General features: G+C 56.5%; 2 protein-coding genes across 2 annotated transcripts; both read right to left on the reverse strand.

Annotated features, from left to right (window-relative positions):
* Positions 1-1,183: 1,183 nt before the first annotated feature.
* CYP26A1 (cytochrome P450 family 26 subfamily A member 1) lies at positions 1,184-4,635 on the reverse strand. Its single transcript, XM_082854055.1, has 7 exons — positions 4,419-4,635; positions 4,001-4,225; positions 3,459-3,749; positions 3,211-3,369; positions 2,590-2,724; positions 1,912-2,064; positions 1,184-1,642 (listed from the first exon to the last, which is right to left on the reverse strand). Exons 1-7 carry the CDS (start codon positions 4,605-4,607, stop codon positions 1,301-1,303), a joined length of 1,494 nt encoding a protein of 497 aa, XP_082710181.1. The 5' UTR covers positions 4,608-4,635; the 3' UTR covers positions 1,184-1,300.
* Positions 4,636-9,359: 4,724 nt separating this feature from the next.
* CYP26C1 (cytochrome P450 family 26 subfamily C member 1) lies at positions 9,360-17,127 on the reverse strand (the record flags this gene model as incomplete). The annotated part of the gene is made up of 6 exons (XM_082855164.1): positions 9,360-9,737; positions 11,668-11,997; positions 13,901-14,059; positions 15,420-15,695; positions 16,186-16,410; positions 16,924-17,127. The coding sequence occupies 6 exons, from the start codon at positions 17,125-17,127 to the stop codon at positions 9,360-9,362; spliced, it is 1,572 nt and encodes a 523-aa protein (XP_082711290.1).
* Positions 17,128-18,743: the final 1,616 nt, after the last annotated feature.

Raw genomic sequence — 18,743 nt, forward strand, 5'->3', positions numbered from 1 at the left:
GCATTTATAAGGTTATTATACGGTATTATAAATTATTACGTAAACACCCCTTAAAAAACAGAGGATTCCAACCTTAAGTTACAATCCAAGTTCCACCTAAAAAACTAAAGTCAGGTAGAGCATGTAATTCTCATTGTAGTCAGAACCCTTCTCAAACACCTATTTAGACCACCTAGTTTTTCCACAGTATTGCCAAATTCTAAAATTGTAATGAAAAATTTAAAGTCCAAAACCTACAAGCCATCAGAGTTTCAGCAAGCAGATTGTGCCATTTCAAAACTGAAAATGTGCTTGCATAAGCAAGTCACTGGGCTAACCTTTCTGGATTGAGAGTCTGGCCTTCAGTTCAGAACATGGCTATGCCAGGGTCAGAAATGTGACAAAACTGCGTTTTCACGGAGGTTAGCCAAGGTTCACAGGGTCATGACTGGGCCATTTTATCAGTCATGTCAGGCTCACACCCTATTGCCTGGCATAGATAAAAACTTTATCTGTCAGTTTGTTAAATTTACTCCTCCTGCCTTATTTTCAATAAAGAAAACCTGGACTCGCTTATCTAAACCAGAGATTGGCCTTTTCCAATACTGTTTTCATATGCAACTTCAGAGTAAAGGAAACACGCCAGTGTTTTGGGGTCTCATTTTAGTCAATAACTTTGTCTTACCTAAAACTTTAATTTCAGAAAACAGTTCCGACACTGTGCGACACCATAGATTTATTATGTTTATTAAACATACTAAGTTTATGGCTGAAGGTGTTATATTAGATGATCTTCTCAAAGTGTTCTCTTTTCAAATTCAGCTTTCCCTAAAGTAAAGCAAACCCCTCCCCCAATTTTTAATTAACTTTGATAGATTTTCCAAATAGAGAATCTAAATTATCATCGAAAACTTAACAAAATTACCTTTAGACTAACTCACACACATATAATACATGCTTTCTAATAACTGTTAAGAGAAAAAATGGCTGAAGTTTCTTCCTCCCAGAAAACAGATATGTACAGATGACAAGTAAAGCCATGAATGTAGACATTTAGAAATCTGGTTAAATATACAAATCTAAAACCGGTGAGTTTCCCCCCACAGGAATATTAAACGCAACACAAGCACCTTCAGATTTTACTTTATTTGTAAACTATCCAGTTCATTATTTTAATATTTAAAGACTGTGGTACTGTAGAAGAGACACATAAATATTATAATATACATTTAGAAATTAAATATAATAAAATCAACAGGACACTAGGTAAAAACGCATATGTACTCTTCCAATAAGTCTGAGGTCTGGGCATTCCCGCCCATCAGATTTCCCCCTGGAAACGGGTGAACCTTGCCGGGAGATCATCCACAGGACATACGGTGGGACTCGTTTTCATTGTAGGAGGTCCATTTAGAAGTTGCCAGTCACAACGCCTGGCCAGCTCCACTGTAAATATTTTGAGAAGAATTTTTGCGAACTCTTTCCCTACACAGCTCCTAAGGCCTCCTCCAAATGGAATGAAGCTGAACCTGGATGCATCCTCCGGGTGAGGCAGCAGAAAGCGGTCAGGATTGAATTCCTCCTTGTTGGTGAAGATATCGGCGACATCGTGAGTATCACAGATACTGTAGATAACATTCCAGCCCTTGGGAATCTGGTATCCCTGCAAAAGATTATGAAGCCCAAAGGACTGACAAACTGGAATTCAACCTTCAACAGGAAAAAAATCTATCACTGATATCCTTGGAGGAGTTATGAGCTGAAAGAAAGGAGGAGCGGGAGGTGGAGAGAGAAACAGAGAGACAGACATTCAGAGGCAGGACAATGTTATCAAAAGCCTAAGAAATTTAAGTCGAAGGACAGAGAAACAAAGGGAGATTTAAAACTACAACACAAAATGTAAGGGTGGGAGGGAGAGAACTTTTAACTTACATTTAATTCAAAAGTCTTAAGAGCGACCCGAAATCCTCCTGGAACTGGGGGATTCAGTCGAAGGGTCTCTTTAATAACACAGCCAGTGTATTTAAGCTGTTCCAAAATTTCCACGTCCAACTTGTTGTCTTGGTTGCCCTTGCAAAGTAAACCCTATCAAAACAGTCACACAGAGGTGAACGCTTATTCTGTGCTCCAATAAAATCAGCCCAGCAGACGTAAACAGGGCTTAAGTAGCGGCTGGACCCAAAGGGCCTCATGATGGGAGAGTGTGAGGGGGAAACAGGGAGCAGCTAGTTACCATTTGCCTCCACCCCTGGGCCCAAGTCCACTATCTGTTTACAGTTCCAAGAGAATGCTGCTCACCAGTTAGAACCACCAAGTTTCTCCCCTCCCCCAATCACCACCACCACTGCTGGCTGCCACCACAGTCCCCCAGGAGTTCCCCATTCATGCCCTTGAACACACAAATCCAAGAAAGTGGAACCTATCTGAAAATCTCCAAGGTTCTGCAAAACGGGGAGAAGAGGTAGAAGTACAAGGCTGAACCCTGCCCGAGTGGGATCACAGCTCAAGATTCCTTCTTTTTTATCGGGAAAACACACTTACCTTTTGGGAAGCTGGCTAGAGAGTAGCTGAGTTTCTTAAGGTAATCCCCCCACCCCCCAGTTCCCTTACCTTACTTTTCAGCTCCTCTCGGAGTTTCTGGAGGACATGTGGGTAGAGCCCCAGGTAAGTGATCAGAGATGTAGCTGCACTGGCTGTGGTTTCATGTCCTCCAAAGAGGAGCTCAGTTGAAGACTGCTTTAGTGCCTAAGAGTGGATTAAGACGAACGTTTGGACAAGTCTGCATGCAATTTTACAGAGCGAATACTCAGAATAGAACTGGGGGTTCTGGAGGGAAGATGAGAAGGGCTGAAAGTGTGCTGACAGAAAATCCATTTAAACAAAATGCTAAGACCCTTTAGTTCAGCTAGAGCAGGAAGGCCAGTAAGATCCCACTCTCCCAGGAACTCTTAAATTAAAGCCTTGGTTGTATTATAATCGCCCAACATTCTTCATTTACATCTTGCAAATTCCAACTTTCCCTTTAAAACCTTGAAGGGATAGGGAACGAAGCCTCTCCCCACAGCTCCGCGGACCAGGTGTCTCAACTTCTGTGTCCCATCCCTGGGGTCTGGGCGGGCTTCCCACTCTCGGAACCTGGGCCCCAGGCGGGCACTTTGGGGACCCCAGGAACTGCGATTGGAAAGCTAGGGGATTAAACTCCGCCGTGCCTCTCCTGAAGCTACCACTCACCTGCATGTCCAGCCTCTCTCCCCTCTCCCACGAGTGCTCGATCAACAGCTGCAGCGCATCTTTGTAGCCCCCGTCCGCCTCGGCCGCCCGCAGCCCGCAGATCTTGGCGCGAATATTCTCCTCGATGCGCGCGTGGATGAGGTTCCGCGCCTTCAGTCCCTGAGCGCAGAGAGCGCACGGCGGTGAGCAGAAGCCCGGATCCCGCGCTCCCGGAGCCCCTAGCTCCGCACCCTACATGCCGCCCTTACCCGGTACAGCCCGCTGAAGGGCACGTCTATGGGCAACGAGAAGAGATTGCGGGTCATTTCCTCGAAGGCCTCTACCAGCTGCTGCTCTGCTTCCCCGCCGCTCGCCAGCCGGGACTCGCAGCCCATCAGGATGCGCATAGCGATGCGGAACATAAGGCGCTTCACCTGGGGGTAGACTAGGAGGCCGCTCTCGCCGCAGCTCAGCCACTGCTCCAGGCAACTGCCCACTTCCTCGGCGATCACTGGCACGTAGCACTGGAGCGCCTCGCGGCTGAAGGCCCGCATAATCACCTGAGATCCGAGGAGGGAAGAGTGTTAAAACCGGGCCCCACCCGCCCCTCTCGCCTTCCGGGGCCCCCCTTCCGGAAACCCATAACCCCACCAGACCCAAGGCACTTCCCGGCTGGGAAAGCTACACTGGGTTTGAGAGGGTCCCTAGCCGACGCCTTATGCAGCTGGCGCTCGCCCAGCACCTATTTGCCTGAAACCCTCACGCGAATCGGGTCCCCCTTCCTGCCCAGGCGCCGCCACCCCGCCCTCACCTTCTTGCGCTGCTTGTGCAAGGAGTCGTGCAGGTTGGAGAGGCAGCCGGAGCCCAGGATGGTGCGCACAGACGCGGGCCACTGGACTGACACCAGCCGGTGCTCCCCGAGCAAGATGCGCCGCACGTTGTCCGCTCCCATCACCCGCACCGTGGGCCGACCGAACAGATGTGTCTTGTAGATGAAGCCGTATTTCCTGCGCTTCATCTGCAGGAACTTCCCTCGCTGCGAGAGGAAAGCGGAGGAGAAAGGCGGGAGTGAGGGGGCGCCAGGGAGCGCCGAGCCTCCGGCTAGTACTGATCCTAGCCTCAGTCACCTCCCTCCCGGGGGAGCCTACCCCGGTTTCAGTGGAAGCCTGGAGCCGAGTCGGGCTCCGGGGCTCCGGGAAACCGCCCTGTCCCTCCCCTATCTCCCTTACCTGAAGCACCATCTGCAAAGTTTCCCCAAAGAAGGGGAAGCCCATAGTTCCGGGGGGCAACGGGAGGGCGCAGCTGCGGTCCCGGCTGCTCACGCAGTACAGGTCCCAGAGCTTGATCGCTGCCAGGAAGAGCAGCAGCGGTAGCACGAAGGTGCAGAGAGCACTGGCCAGCAATGCTGGGAGCCCCATGGCGCGCCGCGACCTCCCGCGCCACCTGCCGCCGTCGCCAGAGCTCCGAACCTGCCGCGCGCCCGCTTTATAGGCGGCCCAGGTTGCTGCCCACGTTACCTTAGACAAATTAGTTCACCCAAAGTTCATCTTTAATTGCGGATTGGGCCCCTGGCTCCTCCCCCCTCGAGGCGCTGCCCAAAATCTTTAACCGTTTGTTCCGCGCAGAGGCAGAGGCGGCGCGGTGGCGGTTTCCCTCGGAGCGCGCCTCCTGGGGTGCAGGGCTAGGAGCAGCCTGCTTCGCCTATACAAGTTGTGCGGGGCTCTGGGACGCTGGCAGGGGCCGACCCGGGCTCTGGGGAGCGGGAACTCCAAACCCTGGGCTTCCTGGCGGTCTCTTTGGAATCCCTCCCGCCGGGTCCGACGGGCGGTCCCAGACCAGAGCTGCCTGCACTGGCTTTCCGTTTACAGGCGCCGTGTGGGCCCCCTTCCACCTGCTGGGGGAGCAAAGGGAAGTGCGTTCAGAGATCGTCCAGCTTCCTTGTCCCACAGGTGGGGAAACTGAGGTGCAGAACGCAGAGCAAAACGCAGGCCTCCCGATTCTTCCGAAGATCCCGCAGAAGAGCCCAGGGCCAGGACCCAAACGAGAGTCGCGGGGAGTCGTGACCGGCTGACCATAGATTGCCAGCTCTCCAAACCCCTCAAGGAGGTCCACACTCATGAAGGCTTGGAAAGTCCTACTTAAGGTACAAGAGAGGCTCCAGATCCTCAGGACTCCAGGTGCAGCCCCGCACAAGTCTAAGCCCTAACTCTGACTCCCCAGTGGGGGACCGCGGTGACAATTCATCCGCGGCTCGGCGGCAACCGGAGCTCTGCGATCCTGCCACAGCCGGCCGGATTCCGAGGGCCCTGGGGTTAGCAGCTCCAGCTAGGCAGAGGGGAAGAGGGTCTTTAGCCCTGGCAGGATAAGGACACCGAGATGGAGGATGGATGGAAAGCCCGGAGTCTGGGCTGTGAGTCCCAGCTCCATCTCTACTTGAGTGACCTGTGGCAAGTTACCGCACATCCTTGCGCCTGTTTCCTCCTCCTTAATATGGAGGTGATCATTCCCGGCCTGTCTACACCACGGGGAAGCTGTGAGTTTCCAAAAGGGGCTCCTGGTTGCAAATACTCTTCCCAGCTCCAGGCACGCTAGGCTACGTTACCAAGGTGACCTGGGCTCCGGGCACTGGAGCCATCCTCTGCTCTCCCAGCTCCCACCGGGCAGAAAGCCACCCAGGCGAGAGGGGGATTGGGCCCTAAACTCAGGCCTCTGCCGGCCGCTGATAAGAGTGTTGAGGGAATCCGTACAGGGAAGTGAGTCTTCTGGCCTTCGCCCAGCTCTACCATCGGCTGCTCCTGCAGCCAATGCCTGGAGCTCGGACACTGCGGGAAGCGCACGTGCGCTCCCTGCTTCCTGCCTGGTCGAGCCAGTGGGACTGGGTCCAAACTGCCTCGGACCAGTCAGGGCCACACGCCCCCTTTGATTTGAGTGATGAACCCTCCAGTCGCGCCTAAAACGAAGCAATGATATGTTTAAAACTGAAGAGCCGGCTCTCCCAGGAGCATGCCTCACTCATTGGAAAGTGTCCCTTGGGGATGGAATATACTTTGATCCTGACAGCTGTTAAATACGCGGCCCTCCCGCGGTGGTCCCCAAACCCGGCGGGTCGGGAAGTGTCTGCGGAGTCGCAGGGATCGCACACTCGCCGAAACGCTCCTAGCCTGGGTCGCCCCAGGATGTGTTTCGGAGAGTCGGCGTTTCTCCGTTAACCTACTTGGCGTTTCAGAGGCTCTAGGGAAGGGTCTCTCCCACTGTTATTTCTTCTAACGATTTCACAACTGTAAACAGTGACAGACGACTTCGGGGGCACCGGCTGGAACCGGGTCGAGACGCGCTGGAGGTAATTCTCAGAAATCCCGGGCCCGCCCCTTTCTGGACAGTGCCTCCGGCCGGTGAGCAAAGCTGGCGCGCGGGGGGCGTGACCTGGGGCCCAGTCCCAATCCTCCGGCCTGACCCGCCTGTGACCCCTGCAGGCCGGACCGTGACATCCGAGTGAACTCTGCAGGGCCATCTCGCCAAGTTCAGCGCGCGCCGGGTCACAAGATGAGCGGGGCCTGCGCGCTGGAAATCGCCACAAGGGGGAAAAATGTTTTAATCTACCTGCCCATCGAGACCCGAGGGGGCGATCGGCAGGAAAGGATTAAATGGGATAGTGAGGATCATTAAAGAACATCTTGAAGAGGGGAAGGGGCCCATAAATTACCAGCCCAATAAGAACTTTGATCTAGATCCCTTGCCGAACTTTCGTGGGTGGCAGTAGGTGGGGAGAGGGTTCACTGGAAAATCAAATGTTTCCAAGATGTCTGCAAAACAGCCTGTTGCTAAGGGTTGGGGGGTGGGGAGTGAGTTCCTGACTGGGGTCAGGGGAGCCCAGGCAGCTGAAGCACCGCCTTCCACCTTTCTTCCAACCCCTTCTTCCCTTGTCTTGAGCATTCATCCCCATCCCAGGGTTCTATACCTGCTGTTCCCTCTGCTTGGGGTGCCTCTTTCCCAGCTCACCGCTTGCTGGTTCCTTCCAAAGTCGAATGTCACCCCAGGGAAGTCTTCCCAGGCCCCAGCCTGCCCGCCACTGTGCATTGCAGGCCTGTTTTATTTTCTCCACGGCACTATCATCATCAGACATGTTCTTGCTGTTGTCTGTGAGTTTATTTACTGTCTACCTCCTTGGTGAGCACACCAAGTCCAGGAGGGCAAGAACCACATCTGCTCCTTCCTCAGAGAATCAAGAGCTACTAAAGCAAGAGCTCAGATTTTCTTGGAAATTACTGAGAATGAAGTATCAATGGGAAATTAGAGCAAAATTGGAGCTGCCCCTACAGGGGCTTATAGTTAGTGCAGACCACCAGCAGGTAAACCAGGTCTCTCGGAACCAGCTAAGTCTGGGCTTCTGAGAGCCCCCTCCCCCAGTCTCTCTCCCCAAGTCAGATTCAGCCCCAAGCCCTGGTCCTCCCACCACCTCAGCCTAGTGGAGTTTCTCAGGCCGAGATGTTGTCTCTGCAGCCTCAGGAGCGCCCTGAGGGCAGGCCCCCAGATCCGCCACTTCTTGCCGGCTCCGTGGCTCTGTCACCTGCCTGCAGATCCCATGGCCTGGCGCCAGGGCCTGTGGTCAGCAGTGGGTGATGAATTGCCCTGGAGGGGGTTATGGCGGTGTCAGCCGAGCTCGGAAGGGCCCGCTGCACGGAGCTACCGACCCTGCCTGTGTCTGCTGCTTCCCCCTTTCCTTCTGGCCCCAGGATCCACCTTAAGCGTAAGGTCAGGAGGGCACCAGCTTTCTTCTGGTTCATTAAGGGGTCAGCTCAGGCCTTGGCGGCAACTTTCCTGACTCACCCATCATGTCCAACTGCCCCCAGCCTGTCCGAAGGTGGGTGGCAGTTTACAGTGAGCTGTTAGGAATAATGACGCCGGAGGCTCTTGGTTCAGATTTAAACACTGTTGGGAACTTCTGTGTTGGAAAGGTCCAGAGAGTCCTTAGGCCAATCTAGGGATCGCGTTGAAAGGGTAAAAGGCCAAGAGCTTCGCAGCAGCCACAGGCCTGGGAGCTGGAGCAGGGAGTAAGTGATGGGGGTGGAGGAGAGCACTGGCTGAGTGGTCCAGTCTCTCGCCTCAGTTTCTCCCCTGTAATAAAGGTGGTTGAAGCGGTAAACCAGGATGTCCCTGCAGCCAACTACCCTGGAGATAATTCACAGCCCAGCTCCCTGGAGCTATGCTCAAGAGAGAAGTCCCAGCAGCCTGGACCCCAGGCTGCCCCAGTTCCTAGTCTCTCTCTGGATATACGCAGGGTAGGTCCTTCTGGGGGAAGGGGAGGGGGTCTTTCCTGAGTCTCCCTCCCCCCTCATCCCACTTTCCCACCAGGGAGCAGCTGCCCAGCCAAGCTGTAGCCCCCTCACCCAACTATTGCCAGGAAACTATTTCTTGGCCTTTCTGTCTTGGGTACAAATACCTCGAACGTCTTTATGTCTCAATCTCCCATGAAAATAATCCAGCCTTAAAGAGTCCTCTCGTTTGCCTATTCTCCCTTGTATAAATGGAAAGATTAAGCGTGTTCTTGAACTAGGAATTTTTCTTTTAAGAAATCGCCAGCAGAATCCGGCAGTGTTGAGCCTGTTTAGAGCCCTGGAAGCGCCCACCGTTCTGGGTTTCTGCCGAGACCTGCAGAGTGGCTAGGGCGCACCTGGCGGAGGCCAGCTGCCTGAAGGCCTTCCGTTGGGCGCCTTCTCGGTGTCTTCCTATGGCCCAAAGCCAGGCCAGAGATGCGCTCCCGGCGTCCCCTCTTCCTCGCGACCGTTGCAGGTCCCGCATTGTTCTACGGCCCAATCCTCCCCTAGCAAGCCTCCCCACGGCCCTGCAATCCATGCCTCCTCCCGGGCTTGGCTTCTAGTGGAGATGTTCCCTCCATCCCTGCTTCGAAATCCTGGGAAGGGCTTAAAAAACTTGGCCCACCACCTTTCCTTCCTCAGGGTGCGTGCGGAGGGCAGGAGGCACCTTCCCACTGGCCAGTGCGGTGGCGGTGGCTCGCGCGTCTCCTCCCGCAGAGTCCGGCACAGAGCCGCATTCAGTAACCGTTTGGTGAACTAGAGAGTGCGCCCGACCCGGTACTGGGGAATGGCAGATGGGCGGCTCCGCAAGTGCTCCGCTGCCACTGGCCAAGTCAGGTTCCGCGGCGCAGCGGGTCAGAGGCGTCGCCCATCCTGCGCAGCCGAAGGCGCAAGCGGGTGGAAAAAGAGCCGAAGACCGTCCACCGGGTGCACGATGGGCACGGTCTGCATGGCGGGGAAGGCAGGCGTGGCCAGCTCCCAGCGCGCCGAGCGCACCAGCTCCACCGCGAGCAGCTGGAGCACGGTCTGCGCCAGCTCCTGGCCGAGACAGCTGCGCGCACCGCCGCCGAACGGGATATAATGGAAGCGGCCGGCAGCGCCCCGCGCATCCTCGCCCTCAGTGCCGAAGCGCTCTGGGTCGAAGCCCTCAGGCGGGCTGCGGTACACCGCGGCCGTCTCGTGCGTGTCCCGGATGCTGTACATCACGTTCCAGCCCTTGGGGATTTGGTAGCCCTGCGGGGAGGTGAGGAGACCCGCCTGACCACGAGGCACCCGGAAACCCAGCCCGAACCGATCCTCCACCTGGGGTATATCAAACAGGCTTCCGAAAACAAGCAGGGAGGCGCGTCTAACCCGGAAGCTACCGCTCTGCATACCCATATCAGCTCCTTCCCTGGTGAGCTGTGTGACATGGGCTAAATGCTTAATCTCTGAGCCTCAGTTTCTTAACTGATAAAGTGAGAACAAAATGCCCATCTTGTTGTGAGGATTCAAATAACGGGTCTGGCCATATATATTAGTGGTCAGTAAATGTGCTCTATTATTTGTTTCATTGTTTTGTTTTTGTCTTTTTTGTTCTCACGTTAGATCGGGAGACGTAAATTCTAGTCCTGCACCCACCAGTTGCCTGGGTCAGAACAATGCCAACGACAGCTCCTTTATGGTCATCTCAATTTTACAGCTCTTCTTGGGACTCAACTGAAAACTGCCTCTCTGTCCTCGCCACCCATCAGCTGTACAGTAATGTTCAGATCAGGCAGCCACACTCTAAAAAGGTGCACATGACAATTAAATTGTTGGAAGGCAGCTTTCATGTTCCCTTTGCTCACCTCCAACTTTTTCAGCTAATCCACTTTTGAGATGTCTTCCAGCCCCGAGCATCCTGCTTCCCTTGCCTGAACAGCTTCAGGAGGCTCTCACGGGCAAACAGATCTTGGAATCACCAAGGCGCTCTCCCTCTCCTCTCTAGGCCTGTTTTCCCATCTGGAACCTGGAGGATGGCTAAGACCCCTGCCTCTATTCACCCTGGTGGTCCAGTGCCCTTCTCCTGCGGTTTCTCTAAGGTCTTGCACCCCAGCGCCTGCATGACGTCTGAATTCCAAGATTCAGCCTCCACGACACTTCTACACCCCTCACTAATCCACCTACCTTTGTCTGGGCCATCCCCTCCCAGTGATGTGCTGTCCCCATCCTAACCCGTCACTGTTCCAGTTCAAATGCCAGCTCCCAAAATGTTTTGGTTTCATTCAGCTAGCGATCAGTCTCCTCTTCACACCAGTTTGTGATGAAGTTGCTGGCTCTGACCCCCTTTCTTTCCATGACAGCAACTCAGGGGCACAATCCCATTCGCTTAGGGGTCCTCAAATCCTGGTATGCAATGCACTACGGACATTTGCTGTTTAGCTTAAAGTAAGGGTCAGGGAAGGAGGTGCCCACTCTGCCTGGAGCCGCCCAGAGACTGGGCTGGTGGTAGGGGGGATGCAGGGGCAGCCATTCAGGCAAACACCTTCAGTTTAGCGGCGCTAGGGCTCCCCTCCCCCGATGCTGCCACTGCGAAGCACAGCCGGGCCCCACCTGGAGTCAAAGATGGAAGGGACAAAGGCAGCTTCCTTCCAGAGAGTAAACTGAGGCCCAGAGTGAGAAGGAAACTGCCCAGGGTCATAAAGAGATGGAGCCAGTCCTAGACCTTAACTTTCATTGTCCAGCTCATGCCAACCTGATCATACCCCATACTTTAATTAGCCCGCTTCCCTGGAATCCGGTCTCAGCCGGAGGCCAGGACTGGTAACAATGATTAATCCCTTTTTCTTGTGAGGGAGCCAGATAAATGGGGTACGGGACATAGTGGGGGTCTCTCTTTGTGCCCCACCCAGCCTCACTGGCTGAAAAGCGGGTGCTGGGCGGAGAAAAGGATGTTTTTATTCTAAAACTCCGCTCTAACTGATTCACCCGGACCACTGCCAAAAGCTGAAGTGTACGGGGTCCCTAACCTTGCTTTGCTGCCTCAACCGTGGTTCCCGGGAAATGGAAGAGGATTCAGCCCATTTTCCAGGAGGGAAAGCGGAGGGCCGGAGAGGGGAAGAGCAGACAGCTCGGTCCTAACCCCTACCCCACTTTCCCGCGGCCGGCGGCAGGGGCGGGGCGGGCGGCGCGGCGCACTTACGTCGAGCTCGAAGGTGCGCAGGGCTGTCCGGTAGCCCCCGGACACGGGCGGCAGGAGGCGCAGCACCTCCTTGACCACGCAGCCGACGTAGCGCAGGCGGCCGAGCGTCGCCAGGCTGAGGTCGGGCTCGCAGCCGCAGTTGGCCGCGGGCCCAGCGCCGCCCCCTGAGGCCGCCGGCACGCAGCCGCACGCGCGCCCCAGCCCCTGCGCCGCCAGCTCCTGCCGGATCTTGGCGATGGCCGCCGGGTGCTGCAGGAGTAGCAGGACGAGGGACGTGCTGGCACTGGCCGTGGTGAAGAAGGCGGCGAAGAGGAGCTCCACAGCTGACTCCTGCAAGACAGCCCGGGAGCGCTGAGTCTCCATTAGCCGGTTCTCGGCCTCGTGGCCCCCTAACTGAGGCGCAGGGGCCCCATATTTGCCGTTGCGCACAGGCCAGAGCGCCGGGTGCTCCCGTGGCGCGGCTACCTGTGCAGGTCCTGGAGTCGATTGAATCCCAAGTCCGACACTTGGGGAAGTCACAGATAGCAACGAGCAAGAGGAGGATCTATCCACTTGCCGTGGGAGGTTCCCAAAGATAATGCCAGGCACTTTGTGTACTGTTCTTAGCGCTTTACGTGTATTAACTCATTCGATACTCACCCCGATCCTGTGCGGCACAATGCCCGTTTTACTGAGGCTCTGAGAGGTGCTCGAGGTCCCTGCCGTCACCAGTCCCAGTAGCCGAGCTGGGAGTCCAGCGCTCTTAACCATGCAGTGCTGCCTACAGCGCTGCCGACAATCCCAGCTGGGCGCCCTGACAGTAACGGCAGTGGAACTGACCAAGGCACCCGCAGCAGCAGCGCCAGCCTCCCACCAATGCAAGCATCGTGCTCCTCCTGCTTAGCGGTGGTTCCAGTGACTAAACCTCTTCCTGGTGTGCACTGCCTGCCTCTGCCCTCCCAACTCCCCGTGTGCTGTCCTCCTTCCTTGCAGCACCCAGTTTGTGTTTACACACTGATTGATGTTATTATAGGATGAATATGTACCCCTCCTGTCTCGCACCTCGAGGGCAAGGGCTATAGTTTGCTCACTGCTGTATCCCCAGGCCCAGCATGGAGCCTGGCACTGAATAGGTAGATGATAATATGTGTGGAATGAATGACCTGATCCAAGGCTAACTGCCTGCCCTGCACAAGATGGGGAGCTGGGACAGAGACCTTGGGGCTCCAAGGTCCTCCCTGGCCAGCCAGAACTGAAGATTTCTGGCCAGTGGGTCCCTTCCTGAGAACCTGGAGGGTGTTGTCACCAGCTCCCCAGCCCTGCCAAGGCTGAGGGACCATCCACTTCTTTCCATACTACTCCCTTTCCCAGCCCAGAACTGCTCCTATCCACTGGCTCCCCCATGACTCAAGAGCCCCCTGCTCATCTGTTTCTAACTCCTTTGACTCTTCCAGACTTCACAACCACCAGGAGTCAGGAAAGAGATTATTAGTCCCATTCTCGGAGAAGAAACTCAGGCCGAGTGAGCCCCACCCTTCAGTGGCTGGCTAGTGGAAAGTGGGAAGTTGAGGCCCCGAGAAAGGATGGGAGTTGCTTATGGAAGGCTTGAGGTGTTCCCATTTCTAACTTCCCTGCCCCCCAACCTCTCCACTCCTTTTTGGGTTCTCGAGCAGGTGGGTCCAGGGACCACTCCAAAGCTTCCCTCCTTACCTCCACTGTATGTGCACTATGCATACATGGGGAGGGGCTCTAATTCTCCAGGAGATTCTGCAGTGGCAACAGACAGGTAGAGAGGTGCCAGGTGCCAAGGTGGCTCACGGAAGTGTAGATTTGGGGAGGAAGAGGGGAGCTTCAAGGAGACTGTGGAATTTAGCCCTGAACCCTTAGGGTTTGAAGAGAAAAGGGGTGAAGAGAGCTTCATAGGCAGGGGGACAGCAGAGGCAAAGGCATGGAGTGACAGAGAAGTGGGGGAGGGGGAGAGCTGTTTGCTGCCAGAACTGGTAAGGGAGGGCCTAGGATTCATGCCATGGACTCTCCTCTGAAAGGGATGGTGACTGGCCCAAGGCCACAGAGATAGTGGGTGCAGCTGAGCCATAAGTGGAACCCAGGTCTCCTCTTTCCCCTCGCCCTGAGGAGTGCCTGTGGCTCAAAGCGGGCCCAAACAGGATGCAGCTCCATTGCTCCAGGGAGGCAGCATGTGTGTAGAGACCTGCTAGAAATGCAAAGAGGGGAGGAGAACTCTCCCGCCACCCACCTTCAGCTCCTGCACTGAGAGCTCATGGCCCAGCTCCCTAGTGCTGTGTATGATCCCGTCGAGGGCATCGCCTGGCTCCGCAGCAGCCTTGTCTTCATGAAGCTTCTCTGCAATGGCCTCCTCCAGGTGCCGATGCAGCTGGTCCCGTGCCCGGATGCCCTGATGTGCAGGGAGAGAAGGGAGGTGGGGCAGGAAGGCTGAGGGGACCAGCCCTGGACACCTACCCCCAAAACCTTCCCAGTGCTGGTCTGGCTCTGCTGAGATCCTGGTGTTAAAAGTTTCCCAGCTTAGCTCCATGCCTGGCACATAGAAGGGGCTCAATAAATGCTTAGGAATTTGTCCCCACACACCATTCTCTCTTGATCACAAGCCCCCTTTGGGGCAAGGCAAACAGTTACTGTCCTCCTGACGGGAGGATGCTGAGGCTCAGAGAGGTCAAGCCATTATCCAGAGTCACACAGCTGTCAAGTGTCCATGTCTGGCACAGAACCCTGCCAGGGAGTCAGTCCATTGTCCTTTCCCTGCACAAGGCTCAGGCAGGGGCAGTGGGCACCAGTGCAGAGAGGAAGGGACACCTTGATGCGCGCAGGAAAGCTCTGGCTTAAAGGACACTATTGGAAGTCTAAACATTTAGCCTTTGCAAGGGGTAGGCAAGAGGGCTGGGGTGGCCCTCCAGAGTTCAGGGAGCAAGCACAGCGGAAGCGTCTGCCTGGGGAAGCATTTTGAGCACTTGGGCTTTTTAGTCAGGGGAGATGGGGTTCAAATCCTGCCCCCCTCCCTACTAGCTGTGTGATCTTGGGTAAGTCGTTTAACGTCTCTGAGCTTCAGTTTCTTCATCAATAAAATGAGAATAATAATATTTTGCAGACTGAGAGGATTAAATCAGAAAATGTACCCAAGGCAATCAGTGCGTATAGCATATACGTTTATACATAACTATTATTTTTATTCAGGTGACTGAAAACCAGGGCATCAGCACAATAAGAAGCCCCAGTTCGGTTGCTCGCTGGGCCCAGCCCATCGCTCTGAAGTTTGAAGAGGCCATGGTTCTCTGATCCGGAAACTAGTGGGCCTGGGGCCGCAGGCGGGGAGCCGGTACCCACCCCTCTCCAGCTGGCGCCGGGCTGGGTCGGGGCGGGGGTGGGGGGCGTGTCTGCGGCCCTAGTGCTCCCATCCATTCCGCAGCCACGGGGCTTCCAAAGAGGCGCTGGAGGCCAGGGCAGGAGGCGCCGCTCTGGGGAGGGGCTGAGACGACTGGCTGGGCGCCCGCCACCAAGACCCAACGTCGGGGAAGCCGGCGGCTGCTGGGGCTGGAGCCCATTCCTCAGGCGTGACCCAGAGAGGGTGGGTGGCCCGCCGCGGGTCACACAGCGAGTCAGGACAGAGGCCAGCCCCGACGCCCACCGCCACACCACGCCGCCTCCCCACACTGTGCAGAGCCTCCATCTCCCAGCAGAGGTGACGCCTGTGGCACACCGAGGAAGCCCCAAAGGGAAGGTTTGGGGAGGGGCGGCAGTACCTTGCGCAGGCCACTGAAGGGCACATCTAGGGGCAGCGAGAAGAGGTTCTCCACGAACTGCTCGAAGGTCCGGGCCAGCTCCGAGCACTGCGCCTCGTCTAGCCGCAGCCCCAGTAGGATGCGCGCAGCCATGCGAAAGGTGAGCGCTTTGGCGGCCTCATAGACAGCGACCGGCCCGCGGGTCGCGCACCAGGAGCGCACCTCACGCCGCAGCGCCCCCTGCAGGCGAGGCACGTAGCGCTCCAGCGCCGTGCGGTTAAACACTCGCGCCAGGATCTGTGGGGAGTGCGCGGGGTCAGCCCTGGCAGCCGTCCGGCTCCCTCTGCTCCACGACTCCATAGGAGCCAAAAGGCCAATTTCGGCCTGTCTCCTCTTCTAAGAGACCCGGACCCAAATGTGTTGGGTTTTGCTCTCGCCATTCCCTCTAGTTCTTTTCTGATGTACACAGTCCCTCCCCTCCATCCAGGCTACAGGGGCCACCTCCTCCAGGAAGTCGTCGCTAACCCTCTCTAAGTTTGAATTTCCAGCGCTTCTGGTATCAGAATCGCATAAGATCGAAGGTGAAAGGACCTTTAAGTCCCAGTCCTGGCCTTATAAACCAAAGCCGGAGAAGGTAAGGGACTGGCCCAATGGCACCCACTTGTTAGTCAGGGGCCCTGGCCAGGTTCACAGTGTACCCCTAACACCTCGCCCCGGCCTGGCCCACAGTAGGTTCTCTGAAACCGCGGGTCTGACGTCCCGACGGCACCTTCTGTTTTAGGCTCACCTTGCGCCGCTGCCGGTGCGGCTCGCCAACGGCGCCGAGCAGTGTGTGCGAGCCCAGTAGGATGTGCGCGCTCTGCGGCCACTGGCTGCGCACAAGGCGGTGCTCGCCCAGCAAGATTGTGCGCACGTTCTCGGCGCCGCTCACGCGGATCACCGGCCTGCCCAGCAGGTGCGTCTTGAACACTGTCCCGTAGCGCTCCCGGCGGGAGCTGTGGAAGCGCGAGCCCTGCGAGCCAGGAGCGAAGAGGGATGGGGCCACTGGGCCTCAGCTGAGGATCTAGCCCAGGCCTCCCAACTGCCGCTTGATAAAAACCTCCTGCTCTAGGCTGGCGCCTTACTCTTTACAAAACAGTCTCAAATGGGCCTCGTGACTGCCCTACGGTAATGTATATGCTCCTGTTCCCATTGGTGAGATGAGGAAACTGAGACTTAGACGAGCGCCAAAGAGCTCACTGCTGAGACTTGCTCCTGACTCCTGATTCTATGGTGGCAGGACATAGGGTCCTGGAACCCCTCTGTGCACCCTCGCGTTTTGTCGGTACTTAAGTTGCGTTGGAGAGTACGCCAGTGACATACGGTCCCTTCGAGGGAGCAGCTGGGCAAAGGTCAGGGCCGTGTATGCTCCCTGGGGCCCTGGGCGACAGGAAGAGGCTGGCTACGAACCCTGGGAACATTGAGAACCAGCGGGGGATAGGGAAGAAGGGGCCATATTGGGGTGCGGAAACGACGAACTGCTCACCTGAACTAACCAATGCAGCGTTTCCCCGAAGAAGGGCCAGCCCATGGAACCTTTGGGCAGGGGCAGGGCAGAGGCTCGGTCCCGGCTCAGCGTCCAGCGGAGGGTCCAGAGGTGCTGGGCCAGGCTGAGCAGCAGGCCCGCGCACAGGAGAGCGGTGCCCGCCGCCCCCAGCACCGACAGGCAGCTCAGCCCCCAGGGGAGCATGGCGAGCCTGCCGGGACCAGGCCACTCCGAGCGCAGGAGGCGCAGGAACTGCGGCGCCGGCAGCGCGCAGTGTTCACCTGTTCTGTCCGGAAAGGGCCTGGGGCTTGGGGACCAAAACCGAGATTTACAACCTCGGACAAGGACTTCGCTCTAAAAGCAGACGGGCAGCGGAGGGCAGCAGTGACCACGCGCCCTTAGGGAACGTGCCTTCATCGAGACCCGCGCGCTCAGGACTTTTCCCGGAGTCCGACGGCTCCCGGGCCAAAACGCAACCCCCTTGCGCGGGCGCCGGCTTCCTGGGGATCGCTCGAACCTCTCATCTCCCACCTCCCCTGGTCAGCACTCCTTCGATAGAAGCAGCGAAGGAGGGCAAAGAAAGGAGCAACTCACCGGTGTTGCCAACCAGGGCTGCGCGCACCCGGACTGTAGACCCCCGCCCACCTCTCTCTTCTCCAGCCTTTTAACCCTTTTCGGCCCACCCAGGCCACATTTATATAGATATTGGCTCCCTCCCTACGGATTGATACCGATTCACACGACGTGACCCGCCTCTGCATATTTAAAGCGCTCCACGCAGAGTAATGATTGGAGGCGGTGGGCAGCGGCGCGTTCTCCGAGGGGTTGGAGTGGGGAGTGGCAGCCGCTGCGGCGCTACGGCTAAGCCGGGGGCCGTGCCCCGCGCAGATCCTCGGGCGGGGCCTGCAGTTTCGCGCCAAGAACCTCCCGGCTCCCAGCAGGAGCTCGGAGGGTGGACTGACCAAGCGCACGGAGCTAATGCGGGCTCTCTCTGGGATCCCCACCCTCGAACTTCCAGGTGCCCCGTCCCCTCCCGGCACTCCAAGCCTAAAGGGCTGGGGGTTCTCCCCTTTGCTCTGCTTCTGTTTCAGGGAAACTGCGGTCTTCGATGCCTACCTTGGTATCGCAAGCCCTGATGGCCGGGGTTGAGAATCTCGACATCCCCACCACTCCGAGGTCTCTGATCTACCACTTCCAGAATCCTTCAAAAGATGGTAGTGTCACTGCTTCTCAAAGCTTCACAGAGACCCCCTAATCCCTCGAGGAGCAGATATCCCCCGGCGCCTTTCGGGACTCGAGGACCAAATTCACTGTCCCCTCCCGCTTCGTATCCTTCCCACCCCATCAGTCTACATGATTGCTTCTTGGGGCTTTTTGTGGGACCCGAAATGCCCCAGGACTCGGGCATCCCAGTCCCTACAGCGCAACCCGAGGGGTGCGGGGTGTGTGTGTGTGCAGGATGCTTGTTTTCCTGCGAACAGTAAAGCGAACTCCTCAAGACCATCACCGCTGAGGGCCCACAGTGGTCTGCTCCAAGCAGTACAAAGGAGGCGTCTCTCCGAATCTGGGGACGCCTCATCCCAAGCCGGGAGACGTCCCTGGTGACCTGGAGAGCTGGGTAAGGCACTGGAGGGTCACTACATTCCAGTCCTCAAAGAGAACTAGCAGCTCACGGCTTCTCTGGTAACTTCCAGATTGTGTTGTCCCTGGAATTACCATATTTTCCATGTAATATTTTTTAAAACGTTAAATACTTTAGGATACGAGACGGTCAAGGGAATAAGTGCTTATTTTCTTTGTTTTGGTGACACTCCCATTCC

Source organism: Leucopleurus acutus, assembly GCF_964270905.1.
Source record: "Leucopleurus acutus genome assembly, chromosome: 14".
NCBI classification, from domain to species: Eukaryota; Metazoa; Chordata; class Mammalia; order Artiodactyla; family Delphinidae; genus Leucopleurus; species Leucopleurus acutus.

Excerpts from the sequence above, each read along its gene's own strand:
- CYP26A1 (XM_082854055.1), bottom strand. The coding sequence starts at position 4,607 with ATGGGGCTCCCAGCATTGCTGGCCAGTGCTCTCTGCACCTTCGTGCTA. Across the intron at positions 3,750-4,000 it reads TGCACAAGCAGCGCAAGAAG|GTGATTATGCGGGCCTTCAG; the intron begins GTGAGGGCGGGG and ends CTCGGATCTCAG. Across the intron at positions 3,370-3,458 it reads CCTTCAGCGGGCTGTACCGG|GGACTGAAGGCGCGGAACCT; the intron begins GTAAGGGCGGCA and ends CTCTGCGCTCAG.